The sequence below is a fragment of the Calypte anna genome, chromosome 28 (genome assembly GCF_003957555.1).
Source record: "Calypte anna isolate BGI_N300 chromosome 28, bCalAnn1_v1.p, whole genome shotgun sequence".
NCBI classification, from domain to species: Eukaryota; Metazoa; Chordata; class Aves; order Apodiformes; family Trochilidae; genus Calypte; species Calypte anna.
Window position 1 is genome coordinate 4,555,857 of NC_044273.1, and position 22,967 is coordinate 4,578,823.

At 51.4% G+C, this 22,967-nt stretch overlaps 1 protein-coding gene across 3 annotated transcripts in view; it reads right to left on the bottom strand.

Annotated features, from left to right (window-relative positions):
* Positions 1 to 22,068, bottom strand: part of CELF5 (CUGBP Elav-like family member 5) — a 28,626-nt gene extending 6,558 nt beyond the window's left edge. Inside the window, exons 1-6 of one of the 3 annotated variants that reach the window (XM_030466256.1) lie at positions 21,767 to 22,068; positions 17,825 to 17,907; positions 10,566 to 10,614; positions 4,903 to 5,031; positions 4,262 to 4,341; positions 2,825 to 2,971 (exon numbers count right to left, since the gene is read on the bottom strand). In XM_030466256.1, coding sequence (XP_030322116.1) covers positions 2,825 to 2,971; positions 4,262 to 4,341; positions 4,903 to 5,031; positions 10,566 to 10,614; positions 17,825 to 17,907; positions 21,767 to 22,046 — 768 coding nt within the window. In that variant the 5' untranslated portion in view covers positions 22,047 to 22,068. The remainder of the gene's footprint in view (positions 1 to 2,824; positions 2,972 to 4,261; positions 4,342 to 4,902; positions 5,032 to 10,565; positions 10,615 to 17,824; positions 17,908 to 21,766) is intronic. The other 2 variants (XM_030466257.1, XM_030466258.1) reach the window with 2 other exon arrangements.
* Between the last annotated feature and the right edge of the window lie 899 nt (positions 22,069 to 22,967).

The following is a 22,967-nucleotide window of genomic DNA, read 5'->3' on the forward strand; positions in this document are numbered from 1 at the left end:
GAAAAAAAATCCTTCTAGTTCTCTTTGGCCATCAGTTAGTGCTCTGGAGCATAAGATTAAATCAGACTGCACTCCAAGTGCAGTATCCAACAAAGATGCAAAATTATCAGGCTCTTTTGTAAGCCTTGTCTTCACCATCAAGCAAGGGGAACAGGGGAGGCACAGCTCTCTGGAAACAACCCCATTCCACAGGCCTGAGCAGTGCTGAGCAGTGGCACATGGAAAAACTCCAGAAAAACACAACCCTCCTTCCATTAACTGCAACCACATCCCACTGTCAGCAACACAGACACCTCTCAAGTAACCTGCCTGATCCACAGATGGCTGAGTCAGGAAAGCACTTTGGCCCAGGTGCCAGCTGGAGAACAGTAACTGAAAAATTCATGGCTTGCTAAACCTTCTCTCAGTTTCCTCCACACAGAAGCTGATTATAGGTGCTGCATCAAAAGAAGACAAAATGCCTCATTTTCTGGCACTGCCCTCTCTGTAAGCTGGCACAAGCAAAGGAGCTTGCACCAAACCAGCATTCTGTGTTCATCACTTAAATCAAAATATCATCACAAACAATAAGAGCAGAAAGAAAAGGGGAGTGTGTGAACAAGAACTGACTTATGAAATGCAACAAATATTATAAAGCATCACAAACATCAAATTGCAATGGCTGCTTTTTTACAGCTTCAGGCCTCTTTTGCATTGAGAGATTACTGGTTTTTCAGCTGGCAAGCAGTTTCTATCTGAACTAATCACTGAATTCAACTTGTTGAACAAACTGAAATGAAGATGATACTCACTTTTCACTTGCAGAAGAGGCACCTGTGATCAAAGCCTGGTTTAAGCACTGAAATAAACTGCTGCTACATGCTTAGCCAGTTATATTTCCCAGGTAAGTATGTCAATTTTTCTTAAAAACTTTGTCAGCTAACACGTACTGCTTGGCTATTTTTAATATCTTATTTTGTATATTTAATGTATCATAATAAGTTTAGACCTAACATAGTTTGTGATCATTTGAGATAATTTTTGAAGGAAAATGCTATTCATAGAAAACACCCAACAGATAACAAACAAAAAACCACAGAAAACCAAAATCCAAACAACAGGCTCCCCACTTCTTCCTAGGACATGGACTCTGGGGACTGCTTTGGTTTAACAAGGCAGCAAGTCCCATGGGGACAGGAAAATAGAGTTGTTGGCACATTAAATTGTGGACCAATGCCTGTGATACCTCTGTTCAGCCAAGGAACACTCACACTTCTCACTCTGATTCAGCCACATCCACAATTTTTAACTGCATGTCCTGGGCCTCTGTGAAACCTTGGGAGCAGAACCTACTTCTCCAAGATGAACGATGCTGGGGTTCCCCTGAGCTCTGACTTACCAGAGGTCCCAGCTCTCCAGAGCTGCCCATGACAGGACATTTGGAGGTGCTTTAAGGAGATTAAGCAAGGAAATCCCTTCCCTTCTGTCCCCACTTCAAGAGATATTAGATGGCATTTCAAAGGGCTGACACCCTTTCCCTCTGGTGCAGAAACTGGCCAGGATCCCTGCTCTGGGAGAAGGGAGTACAAAGACTGGGGTGACTTAAGAGACAAAACAATCAGGTGTGAGGTCAGTGCCTCAGAAAGAAAGGGAGAACTGAAACCAGAGGACAGGAAAAGGAGGAAAAAACCTGAAAGAAGGGGAGACAGGCTGAGCTTTGAGTAAAGGGGAAAGCCAAGACAAAGCACAGAGCAGGAAGGTAAGTGAAGAATCAGAGGCAAAGCAACAAATTTACAGACACAACTGAGGAGAAAGAAGATGCAGATAAGCAAGGAGCTCAACCTGCTCTCCTTCCTTGCACATCCTGACCACAGGCTAATAAAGGACTTTCTGCCAAATAAACCTCACTGTGTAGCTCACTTCTGCCTCCTTCACCATCACACTATGTCCAAATTACCACCATCTCCATGACAGCAGAAGAGACACCAAAATCATAACCTCATGCTAACTTTTAGTAATAGTATCAACTTCTGAGTTCTTTGTTTGATGTGAGCATCTTGCTAGGGACAGACCTGAAACTGACAGAAGACCCAAAAGATGCTTCACCACAGCTAATAAGGGACTTTGTTGAATTTGGGACCTACCTCAAATATCAGTGGTAATCACTACCATCACTCCAGTGAAGTTCTCCTGCTAAGATCCAGAGCACAGCCAGTCCTGCTGGAGGAGGGCAGAGTGCTGAAGCACCTCTGCTACCCACTGCTCCCTGTCCTGCATCCTGCAAACCCCACAACCACACCAGCCAAGGGAGAAAGTGCTGGCAGACAAGGACAGCACTGGGGGAATTAGGGTCCTCCTGAGAATTTCAGCAGAGAAATAAACACAAAGCTGGGCCCAGGACTCTTAAGGTGCTCCAAAAAGAGACACACCACACATCTACAGTTTTTGCTACAGACCCAGAGGAACCAGTTCACAAGTTGGCAGACTGCCAAGTCTGGCAGACATCACCCAGGAATCATGGCTCTGAGCCCTCCTCAAAACAAGGCAGAAAGGCACTGGGGTCATGTTTAACCTGTTCTCAGACACTTCCACCAGTCTACATCACATCAGAGAAATCCACCTTCATTTTGAGAAGGTCCCAGCTCTCTCCTTTCACCCCCTTCCAGGCGAGAAATACACCAAGACTGGGCTGCTGACTGGAGAAACTGAAGCCAGGAGCAACACTCAGGTGCCAGGCAGCTTTCAGGCATTTCTTAGAGCCCCGTTTGGGGTCTGTGAGCCAGGTGTGGTGTTGCCCCCAGCCTGCAGCACAGCCTTTCCCCACACAGACACACGAGATACTCACAGCCTGCGCATAGGCGCTGTATGGGCTGAACGGCAAGGTGAGAGATGGAGTGAGTATCCCCAGCTGCCCCACCATTTGCTGCATACGTCGGAGGGTCCTCTCCTTATCTGTGTCAGCAAACTTCACCACTAGACTGGAGGAGGCACCCTAGGCACAGAGAGAGGAGACAGAGACAGGAGGCAAGGGGAGAAGAGGCCACGGGACAGCCAGAGTCAGCAGTCAGGCAAGGTGGGACGGGGCAGAACCGCCAGCAGAGAGGAGTGGGAAGAGAGGCAGAAGAGCAAATATTGGGGTGAAAGTGCTGGGGAGCTGTCTGGAACACAGGCTGTGCCCTTCACCATCCATCTGTCCATCCAACCCTTCCCTCTCCCCCCCTTCCCCTCACACCCTGGGCCTTGCAGAGCTGCACAAGTGTGTGCACACATCCCGGGCTGCACTCCCCAGGTGATGGGGCAGCCAGGAACACCAGAACATTATCAGCCACAAGTACCTTCTTTTCACCACCATGAGCTTGGCAGAGCAGTTCCTGGCAGCTGGAAATACCCACGCTGCAGCAATGCTGACAAGGTGCCCCAACCCAGGGTAGAGATTGTGAGAGATGAGATCACAACTACAGCTCTACTCGCACGAGAAGGCACAGCTGCAGCTACACAACCCCACACAGTGCACAAAGTGTTTCCATCCACACCCAGCCTGCCCCAAATTCTACTGCCTAAAGAAGAGAAGGGGAGGAGGTGTCCTCAGACACTGGGGTCCTGACTGCTGACATTGCTGAATTGTGAGCGTGCACCTTGCTCAGTTTTTAACTCCTCCAGGTTGGTGTCTCCACGACACATTCATGGCCTGGTTCTTGGGTCTCTTTTATTGAGCTTTTAGAGCTGGTAAGTGCTGTCACTGCCAGTCTGAACAGACACAGATACACACAGGAGACAGGATGGTTCCTAAAGGCAAGAGCACAGGTGTGTGCACGAACACACACACACAGACACACACCACACACACACAAACACACAGACACACAGAGACACACAGAGACACAATCAGACATACACACACAAACACACAGACACAGACACACACACAGACACTGACACACACACAGACACACTGACACACACAGACACACACAGACACTGACACACACACACACACAGACACACACAGACACAAACACACACACACAAACACACACAGACACACACAGACACACACACACAGACACACACAGACACAATCACAGACACAGACACACTGACACACACAGACACACACACAGACACACACACAGACACACATACAAAACACACTCCCCCCCCTACAGCCACACGTGCTGGAAGCTGCACCTGAAGCTGTCATTGTTGTGACTCATGAGGGGAGGTCCCTGCAGGAGAGGGAAGAGGATTAGGGAGAGGTTTGGGACCCTGGCCTTATACTCACGGGCATTGTCTGGCTGCCATGGAGTGCGTGGATTGCTGCCTGAGCCTCTGTGTGAGATGAGAACTTTACAAAAGCACAGCCTGGAAAGGGACAGAAAAAGCACAGGAGATTGCAGTGACAGGACTGCTATGAAAGTGCCCATTGTATCATCACACAAGAGACAGTATCTGGATGGCAGACAGAGCAAAGGAAAACTAACCCAAGAAAAAAGGAGGACCTATCCCAAAGTCATCTATCCTGGAAAAAAACAGGAAGGGTCTCCAGTTGTCACTGCAGTGATACACCTGATAGACAATGTCACCATTGTCCCTGATTATCTCTTCTCCAAATTCTCTCTGTACTCCTAATTGTGGGTAAAAATATTCCAAACTGCAGAATCAGACTGAGCAGCCAACAGGCCCACTAGTGATCCTCATCATTCAGCTCCTCATCCTGTTCCCCCACTTTCACCTCAGTCTGCCCATCTTCCCCCAACCTCTCCTTTCAGCAGTCGTGCTCCCTACTCCTGACTGGTACCCAGGGTCCCATAAAGATGGGATGGGGGAATTAAGTTCCCCAGGAGAAAGGAGGCCCAGGTGGTGAGGCAGGTGTGCACTGCCTGAAGAGCAGGGAGAAAGGGGACAAGACAGAGGGGTTCACACCTTTGCTGTTCCCATCAGGTCCACGGAGCACTGTACATTCATCAATGACCCCAAATGGTTCAAAGAGCCGGAGCACGTCATCCTCAGACTGCTGCTTATTTAACATGCCCACAAAGAGCTTCCTGTCCCCTAGGGGCAAACACAGAAACATCAACCTTCTATGAGGCTCGGAGTCCAAAGCTGGACACAGGGACACTTAAGCACAAAGCAGCCTAGTGTTGAAAACATGCCTGGCATGGAAATGATTTGCTGTTGGCTGAAATGCTTCCAGGGGGGAGTATGCAGGGTCCTCCCAAGCTCCTCACACCTGCAGAGGTTTCAGTGACTCCCCCATCCCTTACTCCCCAAAGGAAACAAAAAAGATTAATCATTTCTATTCATAGAATAGAATATTGCCCCACCATAGGACCAGCCAAATGCAAGACAGCTGAGTGAGGGCCAATAAACAGCTCCACGGGCCCCACTGCTCCCTCTCTAGGATCACTTTGTACCTGGGTAACCCTGGGGATGGGCTGGAAGGGTAGCCACCACCTCAAGGACTTTCAGTTTAGCATCCTTCTGAGTTCATTCATCCGAAGGAAGAAATGAGGATTATGGTTTTGTTGGGATAGCCAAGTGTGGTGATGGGAACACAGGTGCATGGTGCTTTCTGCCCCTCTTCACCTCCACCAGTACCAGGGGCCCAGCACCACCCAGTGGAGCCCAGATGCCAGCAGTGGTAGGGACAACATCCTTCCCAGCCTGCTGTGAAGAGCCATTAAACCAGCACAACATTAAAACCTACCCTAAACACCAGCCCAATCTCGATGTTTGCAAGGAGATAGTTATGCCAACTACAGAGTTAACCCCCCTGCACTGCCCCAAACATGCAGCAGGGAGACATGACCCATAGGGAGGAACCTGTCAGGATATGGCTTGGGAGGAGCACTGAGGGAGGACTCCTTATTGTTAGTGACAGGATCAGAGGGACTGGCTCCAAACTAAACCAATGCAATGTGACACATGTCAGGGGAAATAGCAATGAAGCTGCCACCCATTTGAGAGTGCAGTGACCTGAAAAACAACAGGTCTTGAAGCTAGAGCAGCAAAGCAGGCTGCAGGGGTGGTGGTGGGTATGGATGGCACATTACAGATTCATGCTGCAAGCAAAGTCCTCCTGTGCCAGCCCCTTCCTGTGCTCTCCTTGGCTCAGAGCATGGCTCCCACTCTAAGTCAGCAAAATGCCTGCTCCCCACACACTGGCAGCTGCAGGAACACGTGCAGGAAGGATGTGCATGGCATCAGTCCCTTACAGAGGGGCAGATTCACACACACGAGGTGAATGGGTGAGCACAGAGGCTCAGGTGTGCACAGGAACATGCTTGCACGTGGACCCAGCCCCAGCAGCTGCCTTCAGAAACAAAGCTCAGTGAGCACGAGGGACACACCAACAGATGCACCCTTCTTGCACCATGCAGACCCCACAGGGAGCCACCCCACACAGCCCAAGCACAAACTCAGGCAGGCACAGCTCTCCACTAGGCACTAAATGTATATACAACACAGATGCCACTTTGATCCACCACGGATAAAGGATTAAAAGTACTGCATCTAGGGCTCTTACCCTGTCCCAAACAGATACTTTTGATTTATATCACTGGAAGTGGCTGAAACATATGGCCTTGTGTCTTTTTTAAAAGGCCAAATTTCCCAGCTTCCCCATTTTCAGGAGTCCCTGAATAACTAAACCTCTGGCAATTTAATCCCCTTCCATTTTTGTTGTGAATTTTTCCATTGCTCCCTACACCTACACATCAATGGTTGCATTTTGGAGACATCATTTCAGCTGAGTCCACCCAAAATTTGCTGCTCTGGCAGTGCCAAATAACCCTCAGCCAAGACATGGGTGCTAATAAACCAGGTGCTGTACAGCTGCCTTCTTAGCAGTCAGACAGCATCTGCCCCTCCTCAAGCACCAGGATGGGAAAACCATCCAACCACAGCACCTAGAGAAGGGGAAAAACCTGACTGGAAGGTGAGTGGAAAAAAAATGGGGCTGGTCAGGAAGATATTTACTGAGAGCTGTAGAAGAGAATGGAGACTAAAGCAGCAGTAGGTCTCTGCTCCCATTAACATCACCTGGTGGTATATGGGATCCCAGTTTGGCTATGGGAGGGAACACTTGAGCTCTGCAGTGTCCCCTCTTCCTCCATCCTGAGTCTATACTGCATCAGGCTTTATTTCAGCTATGTGCACCATGCTGCAGCTTTGGCACTGCAAACACACCAGGAGTTCCTCAAAAAAAAAAAAAAAACCAACACCAAACCATCAGCCAGCTGGAGAAACACTAAGAAACATTAGTCCTGAGTTTAGGTGGTGTAAAATAACCCTGTTCTTGGAACTAACATGCAAATAATTGTGGACTAAAACCTCACAGCCAGGAAGGCACTCGATGGTCTTGCTCTTGCACTTTTCTTTACCCTTATTTGGGAGAGGTCCTCTGAAACACTGGATGCTAATCTTCATTCTTGCAGTTTTACTGCAAGTCTTCTGTTGTCTGACAGGGCTCATTTTGGAAGTCTGGTGTTTATGTGGGAATTTCAGCTTTTTTGAATTTGGAAAAAAAAAAATTGAGCTTTCTTGGCTATGCAGAACAGGTTAAAACTGTGACACCTTAGGGACTCAGGCTGTAAAAGCAAATATAGACACCTGGTGGTTTTGAACCTTTTCTGAACGCCCAGAACAGATCTATTATAAGGGAGCAAAGTCACTGGCATCATAAGAGAAAGGGTTTTTTTTCAATTGCTTTAATTTCATACATCCCAAGATTGCACAGAGGAGTTTGCTCCCCTAGGATGCCTCTTTGCAGGAACTGGAAACCTCTGAATGGGCTCCTCTGCTGCTGACTTCTCTCCCTCCCCATGAGTTGGAGCCCAAGCCATGATCCAGTGTCCCCTCACTTTGGGGACATTCCCCTGCCAGCACCCAGCTCACCTCATCTCTCCACAACAGATCCCTTTCACCTGATGTCTGCTGTCACCATGCTCATTGGGCTCTCCTGAGCAGGGCTGAAAGATCATCTCTCCCAGCTTGGAACAGCAAACCCTCCTGCTGCCATTTTTCCTTCTCTCTCTCCAGCTCTTGTTTTTCACCCTCTGATTGGCAATTTCCAATGCTGTCCAGCAATCAGGACAATTGTCTCTCTGACTGTTGAGTTGCCATGGAAACAGGCTCTGGGCACAGTCAGTCACCCAGGCAGCAGGAGGAAGACCACTGATGAAGATAGGATGGGAACAAGTGAGAAGTTAAGGCTGAATGTTTCAGCCATGAGAGAGAGGAGTACACACAAACCCTGGACACTCACTACCCTTTAAACCCAGGGGAGGTGGATTTAGGTCATCTGGCCATCAGGTGGCACCAGCAAGGATCAGGGAGAGTGAGGAAGAGTAGCTGACTGTGTTTGGGACACAGAAAACTTCCTTGGGTATGCAGAGAGCTTCCTTACCTCTAAGGCAATGTTAATGGACTTGGGTTATCACACCAGTACAGCAAAGTTCTCCAGGTTTCACTAGAAGCACAGACAAGCACCTCTGCCCCCTCACTCCCCCTCCTCCTGGCACTCTCAGGCTCACAGAGGTGTGAGGGAAAGGAGGAAAGAGCTGACAAAGCCTGTGCCAGAACTGCAGGTCCCCCTCTGAACTACTACAGGCATCATCTTTCTACTGGTGAACTTCTGCAGGGTGCAGTAACACTGAGCATCTAGATATCCCTATACAGCCACTGCAGGACCTGGCCAAAACTGCCCCTTTGGCACAAAAATTCACATCTCTCAGACCAGGAGACAAATTCTGGTGCTTTTGTTTCATGTACTTAATTTGGGGTGCTTACTTTGAGAGATGGCAGCCCCTGGAGAGCCTAAGGTTCCCCTCAAGGATGATGCAGAGCAGACTGTCACTGATGCATGCAGCTGTTCCCTTGATAAATTCTAGTCCAAGCAGTTCTGCCCTGACACAAATCTTTCTTTTACCTCCTGACAGTGTGGGGCTATTGCTTTAGGGAATGGCTCTTCCCATATCTGCAAGCTTGCTCAGCCACCTCTCTGACAAGTGGAGCATCACGAGAGAAACCTTTGGAAAGAGAAACCTGATTCAGACCAACACAGGGTATTGTCTTGCTGCTGCTTCTGCCTCAGGAAAAATTCCAGTTTGTCACGGATCCTGCAGGCTCTGAGATCTGCAGTGAAGCTGGAAGGAAGCTGCACACACACGGGGGTAGGAGGGAAGCAGGTGTTGAGGCTGCTTTTCTCTCTGACTTTCTCCATGGGAAGCTGAGGCCACGCTGTCTGCAGTCATTAGAGACTGGGGCACTTTTCATAAGCTGCAGAGTCCAGTGCTTTGACCAAAAGCTTGCCTCCAAATCACCATCTTTTGAACCTCTTGGCTTATTTGCCCTCATTTGACAGAGGAACTGAGGTAACAGAGATGTTAAGTCCCAAAGCATTTTGTGAATCTACGTGGCTGTGTAAGGAGGGTTCCCAGTAGTGCCCCACCAGCAAGGAGGATCATACAACCATCAAACACCCAAGCATATAAAATAGTTAAAACTATATCTCATGTTCTTGCCAGTGCAATAATTGAAAGTCACTACAAACTGCTTGAAATGTAAAACAAAAGCCTTCCAAATCTAAACACAACATGCAGGATATGTTGCCCTACAGGACAGACTCACACAAACTCTTCCCTCCCCACTAATAATCTGCTTTCAGAGGCACCACAAACAGCACAAGGTACAGAGAGGCAGATGTAGGAATGGACAAAAGAGGAAACACAATCAGTAAGGCAAGGAAAAGCAGCAAAATTAATTCATACATTTGGAGAGGTCTGGACTTGTGAACCTTCACCACCTGGAGGAGGCAGCTCAGCTGCTGTCAGCTCCCCATTAATTTAACAGATTCTTCTCTTCCAGATCTTCCAGTCCTGAACTCTTCAGTACACACTGCTCTAACCAAGCCCTGCAGGCTGACAGGACCACCCTCTCAGACCTAAACTCAGGATACTTTCCCTTCAGACACCATTTTCTCCTCAAATGCTATTTTCTGCAACAGCACTTGGACTTTGACAGTGTGATGGGAGCTGGTGCAGGACTGAGAGTGGAGCAGCTGACAGTCCAACAGTGATGGGGGAGGCAGAGGAGGAGTGAGCTGCAGACAGGAGAATCAGCTGCAGAGCAGTGAGCTGAACAGGTTAAAAAGCCAGTGCTGCTGCAGGGATCTGGCTTTTATTGGGCTGATGGGGTGCAAGAACAAAGAAACCTCCTCCCAACTGCTTACATCCTCCAGGACCCCATAGCTCACACACCAAAGTGCACTCCTGCTTCAGTAACGTCCTGGGGCAGACACTCAGGCTAAGAGTACCCTCAAAGGAAAAGAGAAAGGAGTGGCATTCACATTATTAGCCCTAAGACTTGAGGTAAATTCAGCTCCCTGCTGTGCCAAACTGACGCTCCCCATCAAAGTCTCTCTCTAGCCTCTCCTCCTGCCCTCTCAGATCCCTGCCCTACACAAACACCATTTCACACAGACTGCAAGGAGAGGAAGGCAGGTCAGGAGCCTGCATCTTTCATTGCCTGGTCCCCCTCTCAAGCACAGAGCTGCCCAAGAAGGAACAAGGAGAGATGACAACTACCTCCACGGCTCTCGCTGTCTGCAGGTTTCACTTGGATCGGGCGAGCCATCTGCAAGGAGAGAGAAATGCAGAGGATTAGAGCTTGGGCCATCTGCCTGGCACAGGGTGCTGATGGCAGTGGCACCAGGATGCCCCCTCCTGCCTGCTCTGGAGAGCAGAAGAGTGGCAGAAGGGAAGCAAGACATCGTGATGGCAACCAGAACTCTTAGAGAAGAAACCAAGTGGATTTCAGACTTCCCAAAAGGAATCCATGGTGCTTCTCCCTGCTCAGAGAACAACTCTCCTGGAAATGCCCCCCATGAATAAACCTCTCCCATGCAGCAGGTGGCAAAGAAAGGACTTCAAAGAAGCAACTCATCCCCATGAGACTGTGGTCAGGGTGGCCTAAACTGGGATTATGCCTGGAAGCTCTTCCTGTGATATGGGCACTTTCCAGATGAGACAGAAGCTGCACTGAGTAACCCACAGCTTTAACTGTCTGATAGAAAGTAAGGCAAAACTCTCACCTGCCAGAAGGGATGCACGTCCTGTGCTGCCCTGAAAGGGAGCTGACAAACTGTAATCCCAGGCTAGCAGGATTCAACTGAGAACCTCCTGCAAAATCCTACAAGGGACATTTCCACATTCAGACTACATCTCACTCCTTGTCTCAGCATCGTTCAGAGAGGCTGACAGGGACATTCATAATACAAAATAATCAGAATACCACAGGTAAGACCTGTGCATGTCCAGACACAGTCTGCCCCCTCTCTTAGGAAAACCAGAAACAACAACAAAACAAAAAATGGAACAAAGCCATAAAAGCCAACAGCTGAAAAACGTGTTCATAAACCAGCATGCAAAATCTGGTCTGCTCTCAGTCTCCAACTGGTGGCTGGGCCAGACTTGCCAGAAACCAGAGGTAGAACCCACACTCACAACAGCTGGAGGAAACCTGAAGTAACTTCACAGTTCACAGGACAGAGATGCCAAGAAGACCACGAGAGGCTGCTGTGGCATGGCTGTGAGCTGAGAGCTGGCTCTCACTGACTGCTCTGTGTCAGGCAGGATGAGCAGAAGCTGGGACCAGAATCAAGCATTTTACCAATCCCAGCCTCAGGGAGCAACATGGGGATGTTTGGAGGGCCAGAGACTGGCTGGCAGCTCCCCAAAGGGAGGCCAAGCTGCTGCCATGCTGCACCTCAGCAGGCAGTAGTGCCATCTCCAGTTTCATCTCTCAGGACTTGCTGTGTCATTTAGGGGAGAGGGAAAAGCTGAGGGTTGCTTTCCCACACTCAAAACAGTTTCATGGGTTTGCAGAGCTCCTAACACCCAACTCTGCTGAGCCCAGCACCTGCAGCACTGGCACCACCATCCTCTGGGCTCCTGGTTCCCCCTGGAGCTGCCAAGGAGCCTCCATCAGGGCCTCCAGCCCATGAGCCAAGTGGAACATGGGGCAGGGGTTCAAAAGGATGCAGCCAGACATTGCTCCAGAAAGCCTCAGGTTTCCTCCCTGGGAGGCAGTGTCTCCTCTGGCAAAATCCCTGTCCCTGCCAAGGCCTGGGGGTGTTCCAGCAGCAGGCAGGGCAGGAGGGGTCAGGCAGCCCAGATTCCTGCTTGGGAGAGAGGTCTCAGTGCAGAGCCAAGAGGGGCAGCTGCCCACCTCACTGGGCACTGCTCCTGCAGAGCTGAGGAACAGCCTGGGTCCTACTCAGGGTGCAAAACCAGGATGAAGTTAAATGGCTGGGGAGGAAGGTGGAGGGACAGACTCAGATCTCAGCTTCTGTGAGGCAAATACATCTGGGGGAAAGGACAGAAGCAGGGATGCCACAGAAACCAAGAGCATCACCACCACCACCCCCCTCCCACGTGAGCACTGACCCCCCCAGGGATGCTGAGGGATGGGGGGAGGTGAGGGAGAAGGTTAAGTACCTGAGGACATCTCCCTTTCCCCTACCCCAATAGGGCTGTCACTCCAGCTCCCAGCACCTAGGGTAAAGGAGGTGTTGCCATGGAAACAGTTATTCACCATGATGAACCTGACATTTGTGGTTACCATGGAAACCTGCTCTTTGGGGCATTCCCTCTGCTTTGCACAAAAGAGACATTTTGATATGATCTCTGGGGAGGGGGGGGCCCCTCTACCCATATGTCCACCCCCTTCCTTCCCTCCATCCCAGGAACTGCTAGGGAGCCACAGGGACCCATGGCTGCTCCTGCCCACCCCAGGGGAGAGCACCCCAGGGTCACAACACCGACAGCAGGGCCAGGACAAGGTTCCTGCAAGACCAGAGTGGCTGCAGGGGTGAGAGTGCCAATGCCAGTGACATGGGTGAGCTCTGGTGCAAGCCTGGAAACAGCACCTGGCTGTAGGACAGGAGGAAGCAGGGCTGCCAAGGGTGAGATCAAGAAGGGAGAATGCTCTGCAGCCCCCCAGGCTTCTTTCTGATCTGTTGGACACAGCACCTTGGCAGGGCAACAAGAAGATTCCCCCTCTGAGAGTGTCAGACCAAGCCCTCAGTCAGGGGCTGCTCATTCCCAGAGACCTTGGCAGCTCCAGTGGCTCGAAGGAACCGAGCTCTGCCCTGATGCTCTCCCCGTGCTACAGGAGATGCAGCCAAATTTCCTGCAGAGCAGGCAGGAGACACATGGGGGGAACAGAACCACAGCAACCCAGAGGAGCCCAGAGGCTGCTGGTAAGAGGCAGGGGTAAGAGGCCCTGCTGGCAAGAGTCTGGATTACATCCCAGCCCATCCCCAGCGTTTGCTCAGCACAGAGAAATGGAGAACTCTGCTCTGTTTGGGTTCTCACCCTGCTCTCCCACCCATGCAGCACTCCCAGGGACAAGGATCTAAGGAAACTTGCTGGCCCTGCTAAGGTCAGAGGAAGCTCTGCTACTGGTTTCACCAAGGCCAAAACACACCCATTTCTCTCACCACACCCCCCAAAAAAAACCCCAACAAGTTCCTTGTAGGTGAAGCATCTCCCCTCATTTGCACCAACGCTCACCATGAGCTGTCACTTCAGCAGTCTGGAAGTCATGTTCTCCCAGAAGGAGAAGTGACCCCTAACATTTGCTTCCTCAGCTTTCAAACTGCAAAAGCTGGATAGAGGAAGAAAGCCCCCTGGGACATCAGGGCAAGCCTCTCTATTAATTAGGAGTAAGTGATGTAAAATAGCCCCTCAGGTGCAATGCAGGGGAATTTCACAGTGTTAAGTGGGTCAGAGGCAGAGAGCATGGAAACACACAATGCAGGCTGACTCCTCTGGGATGTCAGGAACCAAAAGGCATCCAAGGCCACTGGCAGAACAAGGTCCTGGGCTCTTAGGCTTTGCAAATTGTGGCTTGGTCCTTTGGCCAGTTGAAAATGCCCTGTCTGAATGATCACAACCACTTCTAGCTGTGGAGAGCACATCAACCTAAATGCTGATTTGCTCCTTTGGATTCTCAGATTTCTGGTCAGAAATACAACCAGGAATGGATTGGTACCAGTCTCAGTCACCAAGTTACTCTGAGGAAGTGCAAGAAAGCTGCAGAGGGGAAAGCAAGAAGCACTGCCACCCTCCTGCCACTCACTGCAACCCTCCTGCCACTCACGGCCACCCTCCTGCCACTCACTGCCACACCAGCCTTGATCTTTGTGCCAGGCTGGCTGGAGAAGATATCCAACACTCATCTTGGAAGGTTAACAGGCTGCAGTCAGCCCAGGACTGGCAGCCAGGGGTAGGGGCAGCTCCTCAGTCCCCCCATTCCCTTTCCTCTCCTTCACTCAGGTCAGGTTAATGACAGCAGCTGGGGAGAGCTGATGGAACACCCTTGCATGGCTGTGGAGGGGGCCAAGCAGGCAGCAGCAGGGACCCTCTAGCTCAGCTGCTGCAGACAGACCCAGAATACAGCTCCCATGGTAACCATGAACAGTGTGAGCTGTGCACAAGCTGCAATAACAACAAGCCTGTGGGAAAAATCCACTGCAAGTGAGCCTGGGCCCAATGCCACCATAACTACCCCCTGAGCCATCCCTTCTCTGGGCCAGATAATAAAAGTTATGGCCAGTGTTAGATAAGCTATTTCAGTTTGTGGGTGCTCAGAGAACAGAGGAGAATCCCAGAGCAATTGTGGGACCTCCTGAGAGACACTGGAAGCTCAAAGGTCTGCAGTGACAGGACATAGCTAGCCCTGCTTTGAATGGGGTTTGACCAGAGAGCCCAGAGGTCTCTTCCACCACAAACTGTTCTGTAATTCTATATTCCCAAACACTTGTCTGCATCCACACACACCCAATGGGCCTGGGGAAACAGGAATACAGGGTTATGCTCAGGAGCATGGGTGCTTTTGCAAAGATGAAGGTGTGGGCTGGTGAACATGGGAGTATTCATGAGCACAGGTGAGCTCACCAGGAAACACACCAGCCAAAGCTCTGTGCTCCATGGAGATGCAAGTGCCTGGCTGTGCAACAGGCTTTCATTTCTAGGGAGAGAAATTGCACAGGACAGAGTCTACCTGCATGCATTTGGTCATCATTTGGGAACAGGAGCTGATCTTTCATTTCCTGATCCTCCCAGTTCCAGATGCAGCAGGAGCCCCAGTGTCAGCTTGCTCTCCTCCTGCCTCTTCAGAGTATCCACTTCCTGGGGCTACTGCCTTGCCTCACTGCCCCCTAAGCCCCCTAAGCCAAATCCCCAGCAGGAGCATGGTGTAAAACAGGCCCTGCTGTTGCTCCTTGCCATGGGGCTGCTTTAGCCCAGCACCTTCCTGTCCTGGTGCTGCCATTTCAACGAGACAGCCTCGACCACCAGAAGGTATTGATACCTTCTCCTGATGATGTTGCGTGGCTCTTAGGAATTTGCTGATGCTGTCAAGATGGACATGGGAAAAACTTCCCTTTCCTGGCCTCCCCAGAGGTCCAAGCTGCAGAGCCCACTTCAGCAATTAACAACCAGTGTCCAGATTCAACTCTCAGCCAAACATTCAGGCCCCCATCCCACTCCTCAGCACGTGCCCCAGGTTTCCCAGCTGCAATATCCTGCAGTGTACACATGAATAAACTCTGAGAAATCCTAGGCCAGGCTTGCTTCACCCCAGCACTTGTACAAAAGGGAGAATGGGGGAGAATGAGATGCTGTGACCCCACTACCAGAACCCCTCCAAGTCACCTGTGTCCCCTAACAACACCATGGGCTGTGGATCCTGGCAGATGGCCCACAGTGAGCCCAGAAGAGAGCCTGCCCACAGGGGTGCCCTCTGCTCAAGATCTGCTGGGTCTCTGCATTAATCCTTGTGCCCAACCATCTGAGTTAGTGCTGCAGCATCTCAACCCCTGGTGCACTCCCAGAGTCTCTCTCTCTGCTCTGATGCTGCTGCTCTCTGTAATTTTCCATTCCTGTGTCCTGGTGCTCCCAAGCCAGCACTGCATCCATGAGTTCTCTCCCCTTGATGTGGCCACATTTCAGCACCCCCTTCACTGCTCTTAAGCTGCCACCTTGGATCAATACCAATTTCTGCCACTTATTTGCCTACCTTTCAGCAAGCCCTTCTTTGTTCTGCATAGAAATAAAACTGTAACTCTACCTTGCCAGAAGAATTACTTTTTTAAGCCTTCCCACACACACACTTCCTCCCTCTATTTTTCTTCCCCTCTTATTCAGAAGCAATTTTATGTAATTTGCAACTGTCTGGCTGCAAATGAAAAGAGACACAAAGCGTTCCTGAGAAACACTGAAAAGCTGGCCACTTTTCCTTCAAATTTCAGTTAGTGAGAGGCTTTTACTTGGTGTGTGAGCACTGCGTGTCATTAATAACCTCCCCAGCTCCTTTCAGAACTCACCAAAGTGAAGGCACAATCACGAATCAAACACATGGGTAGCATTTTACCAAGCCAGTGAGGAGTGTGCCAGGGAGTGGGGAGAAGGTAAAACTGCCCTGCTAGGCTGGCTGGCACCTGCAGAGGACACCAGATTTAGGGAGCAGCAGAGGGGTTTCATTCCCTCTTTCCTCTTCAGATCCAAAGATTTTGCCTCCATGGGTTCTGTATTTCTCTCCATCTCAACTCCCTCCATCCTTTAAGATTGTTCCTCTAGACTCTCAGCTCTGCCCTGACCCAACACACAGAAATCTACATTATTTTAGCCTCAAAGTCTGACCTTTTTTCCCCTAACACAAACTTAACTCAAAGGGTATTTGAGTGGATCTCAATCTGGTTGAGATCTGGTTATCTGCACTCTGCCCTGAGATAACCTGGATCATAGAATCACAGAATGGGCTGGGCTGGAAGGGACCTCAGAGATCATCAAGTCCAACCCTTGATCCACTCCTGCTGCAGTTCCCAGCCCATGGCACTCAGTGCCACATCCAGGCTCTTTGGAAAGATCTCCAGACACGGAGAATCCACTACTTCCCTGGGCAGCCCATTCCAATGCCTGATCACCCTCTCCAGAAAGAAATTCTTTCTCATCTCCAACCTAAACCTCCCCTGGCACAACTTGAGACCCTGCCCTCTTGTCTTGCTGAGAGTTGCCTGGGAAAAGAGCCCAACCCCCCCCTGGCTCCAACCTCCTTTCAGGGAGTTGGAGAGAGTGATGAGGTCTCCCCTGAGCCTCCTCTTCTCCAGCCTCAACACCCCCAGCTCCCTCAGCCCTTCCTCACAGGAATTCTGCTGGATCCCTTCACAGCCTCCTTGCTCTTCTCTGGACCTGCTCCAGCACCTCAATCTCCTTCCTGAGCTGAGGGGCCCAGAACTGGACTCAAGCTGTGGCCTCACCAGGGCTGAGCACAGGGGCAGAATCCCTTCCCTGGACCTGCTGGCCACGCTGTTCCTGAGCCAGCCCAGGATGCCATTGGCCTTCTTGGCCACCTGGGCACACTGCTGGCTCCTCTTCAGCTTCCTGGCAATCCAGACTCCCAGGTCCCTTTCTGCCACTCTGTGCCCAGCCTGGAGCTCCCCATGGGGTTGTTGTGGCCAAAGTGCAGGACCCGGCCCTTGGAATGTTGAACCTCACCCCCTTGGGATCATCCCAACTCTCCAGTCTGTCCAGGTCCCTCTGCAGAGCCCTCCTGCCTTCCAGCTGATCCACACTCCCCCCAGCTTAGTGTCATCTGCAGATTTGCTGATGATGGACTCAATCCCCTCATCTAAATCATCAGTAAAGATACTGAACAGATCATTAGAGATCCTATTAAGTGGTAATGAAGTTACACACACATCTTACAGCCCTCAAATGCCAACACAGGCCCAGTTGCTTGCCCATGTCAGGAGTTCCCAGCACAAATCACTGAGACTTACCCCTGGCAAAGTCTTCTGTTCATGGAGTGCTGTCTGGGCTTTGATGGCAGAGTCTCTGGCACAGTATGTGAGGAATGCACAACCTGCAGTGGAGACAGCAAGTGTCAAGTTGGGCAAGAAACTGCAGATGCACATTGACAACAACATTCCTCTTTGGTAAGGGCAGGTAGGAAAAAAAATTCAAAAAGGGGAGGGGAAAGGAAAAGCAAAAAAAGGGGAAAAAAAGGGAAAAAGAAAATTAAGAAAAAAGGAAAAAAAAAGAGAAGAAAGAGAAAAAAGCAAGAAAAAGCATCTGGGATTTTAGGCTCACAGGAAGGCTTCATGATCCAGATTCATGGAATCATGGAAAGTTACAGAAGGAGAGGTCTGGCTTTCTGTGCCATGCATACACCCATACAATATGCAAACACTCACACAAATATACATATGCATGAAGAGGGAAATACAGAGAACAGCAAAGCACAATCCATTCTGCAAGGGACAACTTAAGGAACAAAGTGAAAAGCACATGGATGAGGCCAGGTCTTGACATTCTTAGCCAAGATCTGTCTCAACATCTTAGCCCAACACCAGAGGCAAGGGAGGAGGGGAGGAATTGTAGCCCCTCCAGGAAAAAAAAAAAAACAGGGATTATCTTTCAGTGCTCTACTACTGAGAATAATGAAATGAAACTAGGAAAAGAAAAAATCTGGCTGAAGAAACATTTCATAGCAGAGAGAGATTTATCAGCTTGTGCAATGATCTTCCCAGGGAAGTGCCTGGAGCTCCATCACTGCCTTGTTGTCAAAGGGCTGGAGAAGAGACTCAAACACCAGAATGCATCCAACCCCCTCACTCTCACCTTCCTTCCCACAGTGGCATTTCACACCCTAAGGAAAGGCAGGACATATCCATGCTGCTAAATGTCCATGTCCACATTGTCCTGCTGGGGCTGGGCCATTCTTTTGCCTCCCACCTTCTTGTGCCTGGTTTGGGGTACTTCAAAGCTGCTCCAGCTCTCCCTAGATCTGCCTGGATCTCTCCCCTCCACCCAAGAGGGACTCCATGGGACACAGTACTTTTAGGAAGCCATCTGCTCTGGACAATCCCAACCAATGTCAATAAGATAATTCTTCCATCTCAACTCCAATAAACTGCTGCAGCTAAGCAAATCCCATCTGTTCTCATAGCTCCTGCTAAGGAAAAAAACCTCTCAATAAAAAGCACACTTCTGCATTTCCTGCCTAAGTTAACAGTAAACCCAGGTCAACAGGCTTGGCTTCTTTTATATCCTTTTCCAGTCTAGATTATGATTTATATTGATACAGCAAACTATGTGCTAAAATCTGATGCTATCTGCAGGGCTCCAGGTGATTAGAAATCAAAAATTAAGTTGCACTATAAATTTTATAGTTGTAATATTTTGTGTTACACTATTTAGATTGTGATTCTGCTTCTAGAAACCTGGTGCCATTCAAGTAATAAATTGTGCTATATTAATCATAAAATTCTGTTAAGAAAATAAAGCTTTAAATGTAACCAAGACTTAGTGCCCTCAGCATTCTGCCAAGGAGCCCTAAAAGAACCTGTAAGTGCCCTTAGTGCTGACCCACACCACACCACCCTGTTCCCACTGGCTCCAAGAGGGTTTCCAGCTCCCTAGAACTCAGCCTAGCTCCAGTTACAAGAGACTGCAGGAAAAAAAGAATATTCTGTGCCTGATCCTCCTCACAAACCACACACTGACTCTGGGATTTACAGTCCCTTCAGATCCCAAACATTACTCCAGTCAACAGCTGCCTAAAGCTTGGAGCAAGAAAAGGCTGTCAGTCTGCAGGAAAAAGAGGGGTCTCTAGATTCAGCTTAGCATTAGAAACCACACCAAATATTGCAGCAGGGGAAGCAGGGAGTCAGGGGGGAGCTTATCTAGAAGCCTGCAGAAACTGAGTGAAAACTCAGCTGTCAGAAAGGCAAGTTGGGCTGAGGTTGTTATTGCCTCCTTGCCCTTTGGAAAAGGCACCCATGAGTGTGGTGGAAGGGCTGCACAGCCATGCAGATTTCCCAAAGCCTTCCTGTGAAGCCCTGGCCAGCTCCTCTGAGAGGGCTTCAAGCTGCTGCAGCTTTGGGTCAGGTCTGGCACACTCAGTGGTGACTCCCAGCCAGACCTTCCTGCACTGAGCCCAAGAAAATGCAACCAGACCTCGGAAGATGGGAGGGACAGGATGGGGTCAGGGCTGCCTGGATCTCCCCTACCCCTCTATCCTGGCAGAGGGGTGACATGTTTGAGGTGTGTTGTGTTTACCCAAACCATGCTGAGGGTCTACGTGTAAACCCACACCACCTGGAAAAGAATCCCAACCTTTCACTTTGTACAAAAGAGGAGAGGAGGCAGAGAAAACAGAAGGTGTTTGGAAATGACTGTACAATAGCCACCAGGAGAAGCTACACAGCTCAGTGGTCTTTTTTGGACAGAGCACCAACCCTGCCCAAAACCTGCAGCCACTCTAAAATGTCAAAAGCAAAGGATAAACTTGCTTTGCTGCAGAAATCCTGCATTTAGCAGCAAGCTTGAGTCACACAGAGCTGGCTAATACCACTCCTACCCCCTCTGATTTCCATCCCTAGAATCTGTCTCTTGCCTGGAACCTGACCTCAGACCACACAGTCTGTGTTTAATATGCCCCCTGAAATCAAACGTGCAACCACCTCCTGCCTTAGGCCCATTCTCCTCCTCACTGGGTTTGAAGCTTGGTAGCTCACTATCAGATGGTACCAGGCTTGGTCCCTTGCACACACAAAAGCAGGTGGTGGCTTGGTTCTGGAGTCCCAAGCAGACATACTCCTCCCACTGAGGTCAAGTCAGCTCAGCTCCCATGGGCTTCAATGAAGAAGCATTTTTCTTTTGCACTGGGGTTAGATTTGGCCTTTTATTTGAAAATAAAGTTGGTTTTCTCTTGCCTCCTTCCCTCTCTGTTCAGTCTAGAAGGGTACAAGTCTCCACAGCACTCACAGTTTCTTCCTTCTCTTCCTAAATCTGAAACCAGAGACATCAGGACTGAATGCAACTCATTCCCTCCAGTGCACACCCAACCCATGAACCCTTTTAGGGTAAAGAGGCCCAGGCTGAGCACTGAGAGCTTTCCAGGTACTCAGGGCAGGTCCCCTGAAGGTTTTACACCTGCCAAGGAGTGGTGCTGCCACTGCTCTCAGGCCTCATAGCAAAGGGGCTTCCTTGAGCTCCCAGGCAGAGCTGGAGCTGCATGGATCACAAAATCCCAAACACCTGCTGGGGGTGGGCTAGAAAACTGCTTCACAGGAGGGAGACAGCATCCTGAGCACAACAACCCTTTAAAAACACAGCTTTCAAATACAATAAGTGCAGCTGAACAACCCTCCTCCAACTTCTCAGCAGCCACTAAAGGTCTTTCAGAGAAGACCCCCCCTCACGTGTCTATCATCACACAGGCCCCTGATCTATCCATCCATCCATCCATCCATCCATCCATCCCTAAGGCCACCGGCAGCTTTGGGAGCGATGTTCTTTGTTACCCTCACGTTAAGGCTGGAGGGCCGGATTCCTGCCTGGCAGGAGGAGGAGGAGGAGGAGGTCTGAGGCCACGGGGAGGTCAGCTGCCCCCTGACCCCGGGCTCCAGCCCCGGCCACCCCAGGCGATGCGAAGCCTTTGTCACCGCACTTCACGCAGCGCCAGGCCCCGCGATCCCACGGGGGACCGGGACCGGAGGGCTCCACGGGGCTCCGGCGTGGGGACGGCGAACCCCACCGGGGGCCGCCTTGCCGACCCCCGCCCGCGGGCGCCGGGGATGCGGATCCTTTCCCGGGCGGTCCCTCGGGGAGGGTCTCCGGGAGGGTCACCGGGAGGCGGGCGGGGGGGACACGAGGGGATCCTCCGCCCTTTGTGCGCGCCCCGGGGAGCGGAGCGGGCCGCGCGGGGCCGGGCTCACCCTTGTGCATGCCGGTGTAGCGGTCCTTGAGCACGGTGAGCTCGTAGATCTTGCCGAACTGCTCGAAGAGCGGCTTGAGGTCCTTTTCCTCCAGGTTGCGCGGGATCTGCCCCACGAAGAGCTTGATGGCATCCAGGTCCTTCATGCTGTCGGGCTGCGCGGGGGGCTCCGCGCCGCCGCTACCGCTCATGGGGGAGGCTCGGCGCGGCGGCTGCGGCGCTGGCGGGAGAGGCGGAGGCGGCGGCTGCCTCCTCGCCTCGCCCTCGGTGAGTCTGGCCATGCCCAGCGCCCGGCGCCCGGCGCGGCTGCGGGCGGGCGGGGGAGGCAGCGCGGCCGAGAACGGCCCCGGGAACGGCCCCGGGAACGGCCCCGGCGCCACAAAGGGCCCCTCAGCAGCGCCCCCTGCCGGACCTCGGGGGATGCGCGGGGCCACGGGGGGGCGCGGGGCGGGGCGGCCCGAGAGAGACGGGGGGGGGGGCACGGGAGGGACCCCAAGAGAGGGGGTGAGGGACGGGAGGGACCCCAAAAGAGGGGCTGAGGGATGGAGAGGAACAGGGGAGACCCCAAGAGAGGGGGTGAGGGATGGAGAGGAACAGGGGAGACCCCAAGAGAGGGGGTGAGGGACGGAAGGGACCCAAAGAGAGGGAAGGACGACGGATCCCAAGAGAGGGGCTGAGGGACCCCCAGAGAGGGGCTGAGGGACGGGAGGGACCCCAAGGAGGGGCCCCAAGAGAAGGAAGGACGAGGGATCCCAAGAGAGGGGATGAGGGACGGGAGGGACCCCAAAAGAGGGGCTGAGGGATGGAGAGGGACGGGAGAGACCCCAAGGAGGGACCCCAAGAGAGGGGCTGAGGGACCCCAAAAGAGGGGCTGAGAGACGGGAGGGACCCCAAGGGAGGGAAGGATGAGAGATCCCAAGAGAGGGGGTGAGGGACTGGAGGGACCCCAAGAGAAGGGCTGAGGAACCCCCAGAGAGGGGCTGAGGGACCCCAGGAGAGGGGCTGAGGGACCCCAGGAGAGGGAAGGACAAGGGACCCCAAGAGAGGGGCTGAGGGACAGGGGACCCCAAAAGAGGGGCTGAGGGACAGGGGACCCTCAAAGAGGGGCTGAGGGACCCCAAGAGAGGGGCTGAGGGATGGAGGGACCCCAAGAGAGGGGCTGAGGGATGGAGGGACCCCAAGAGAGGGGCTGAATGACAGGG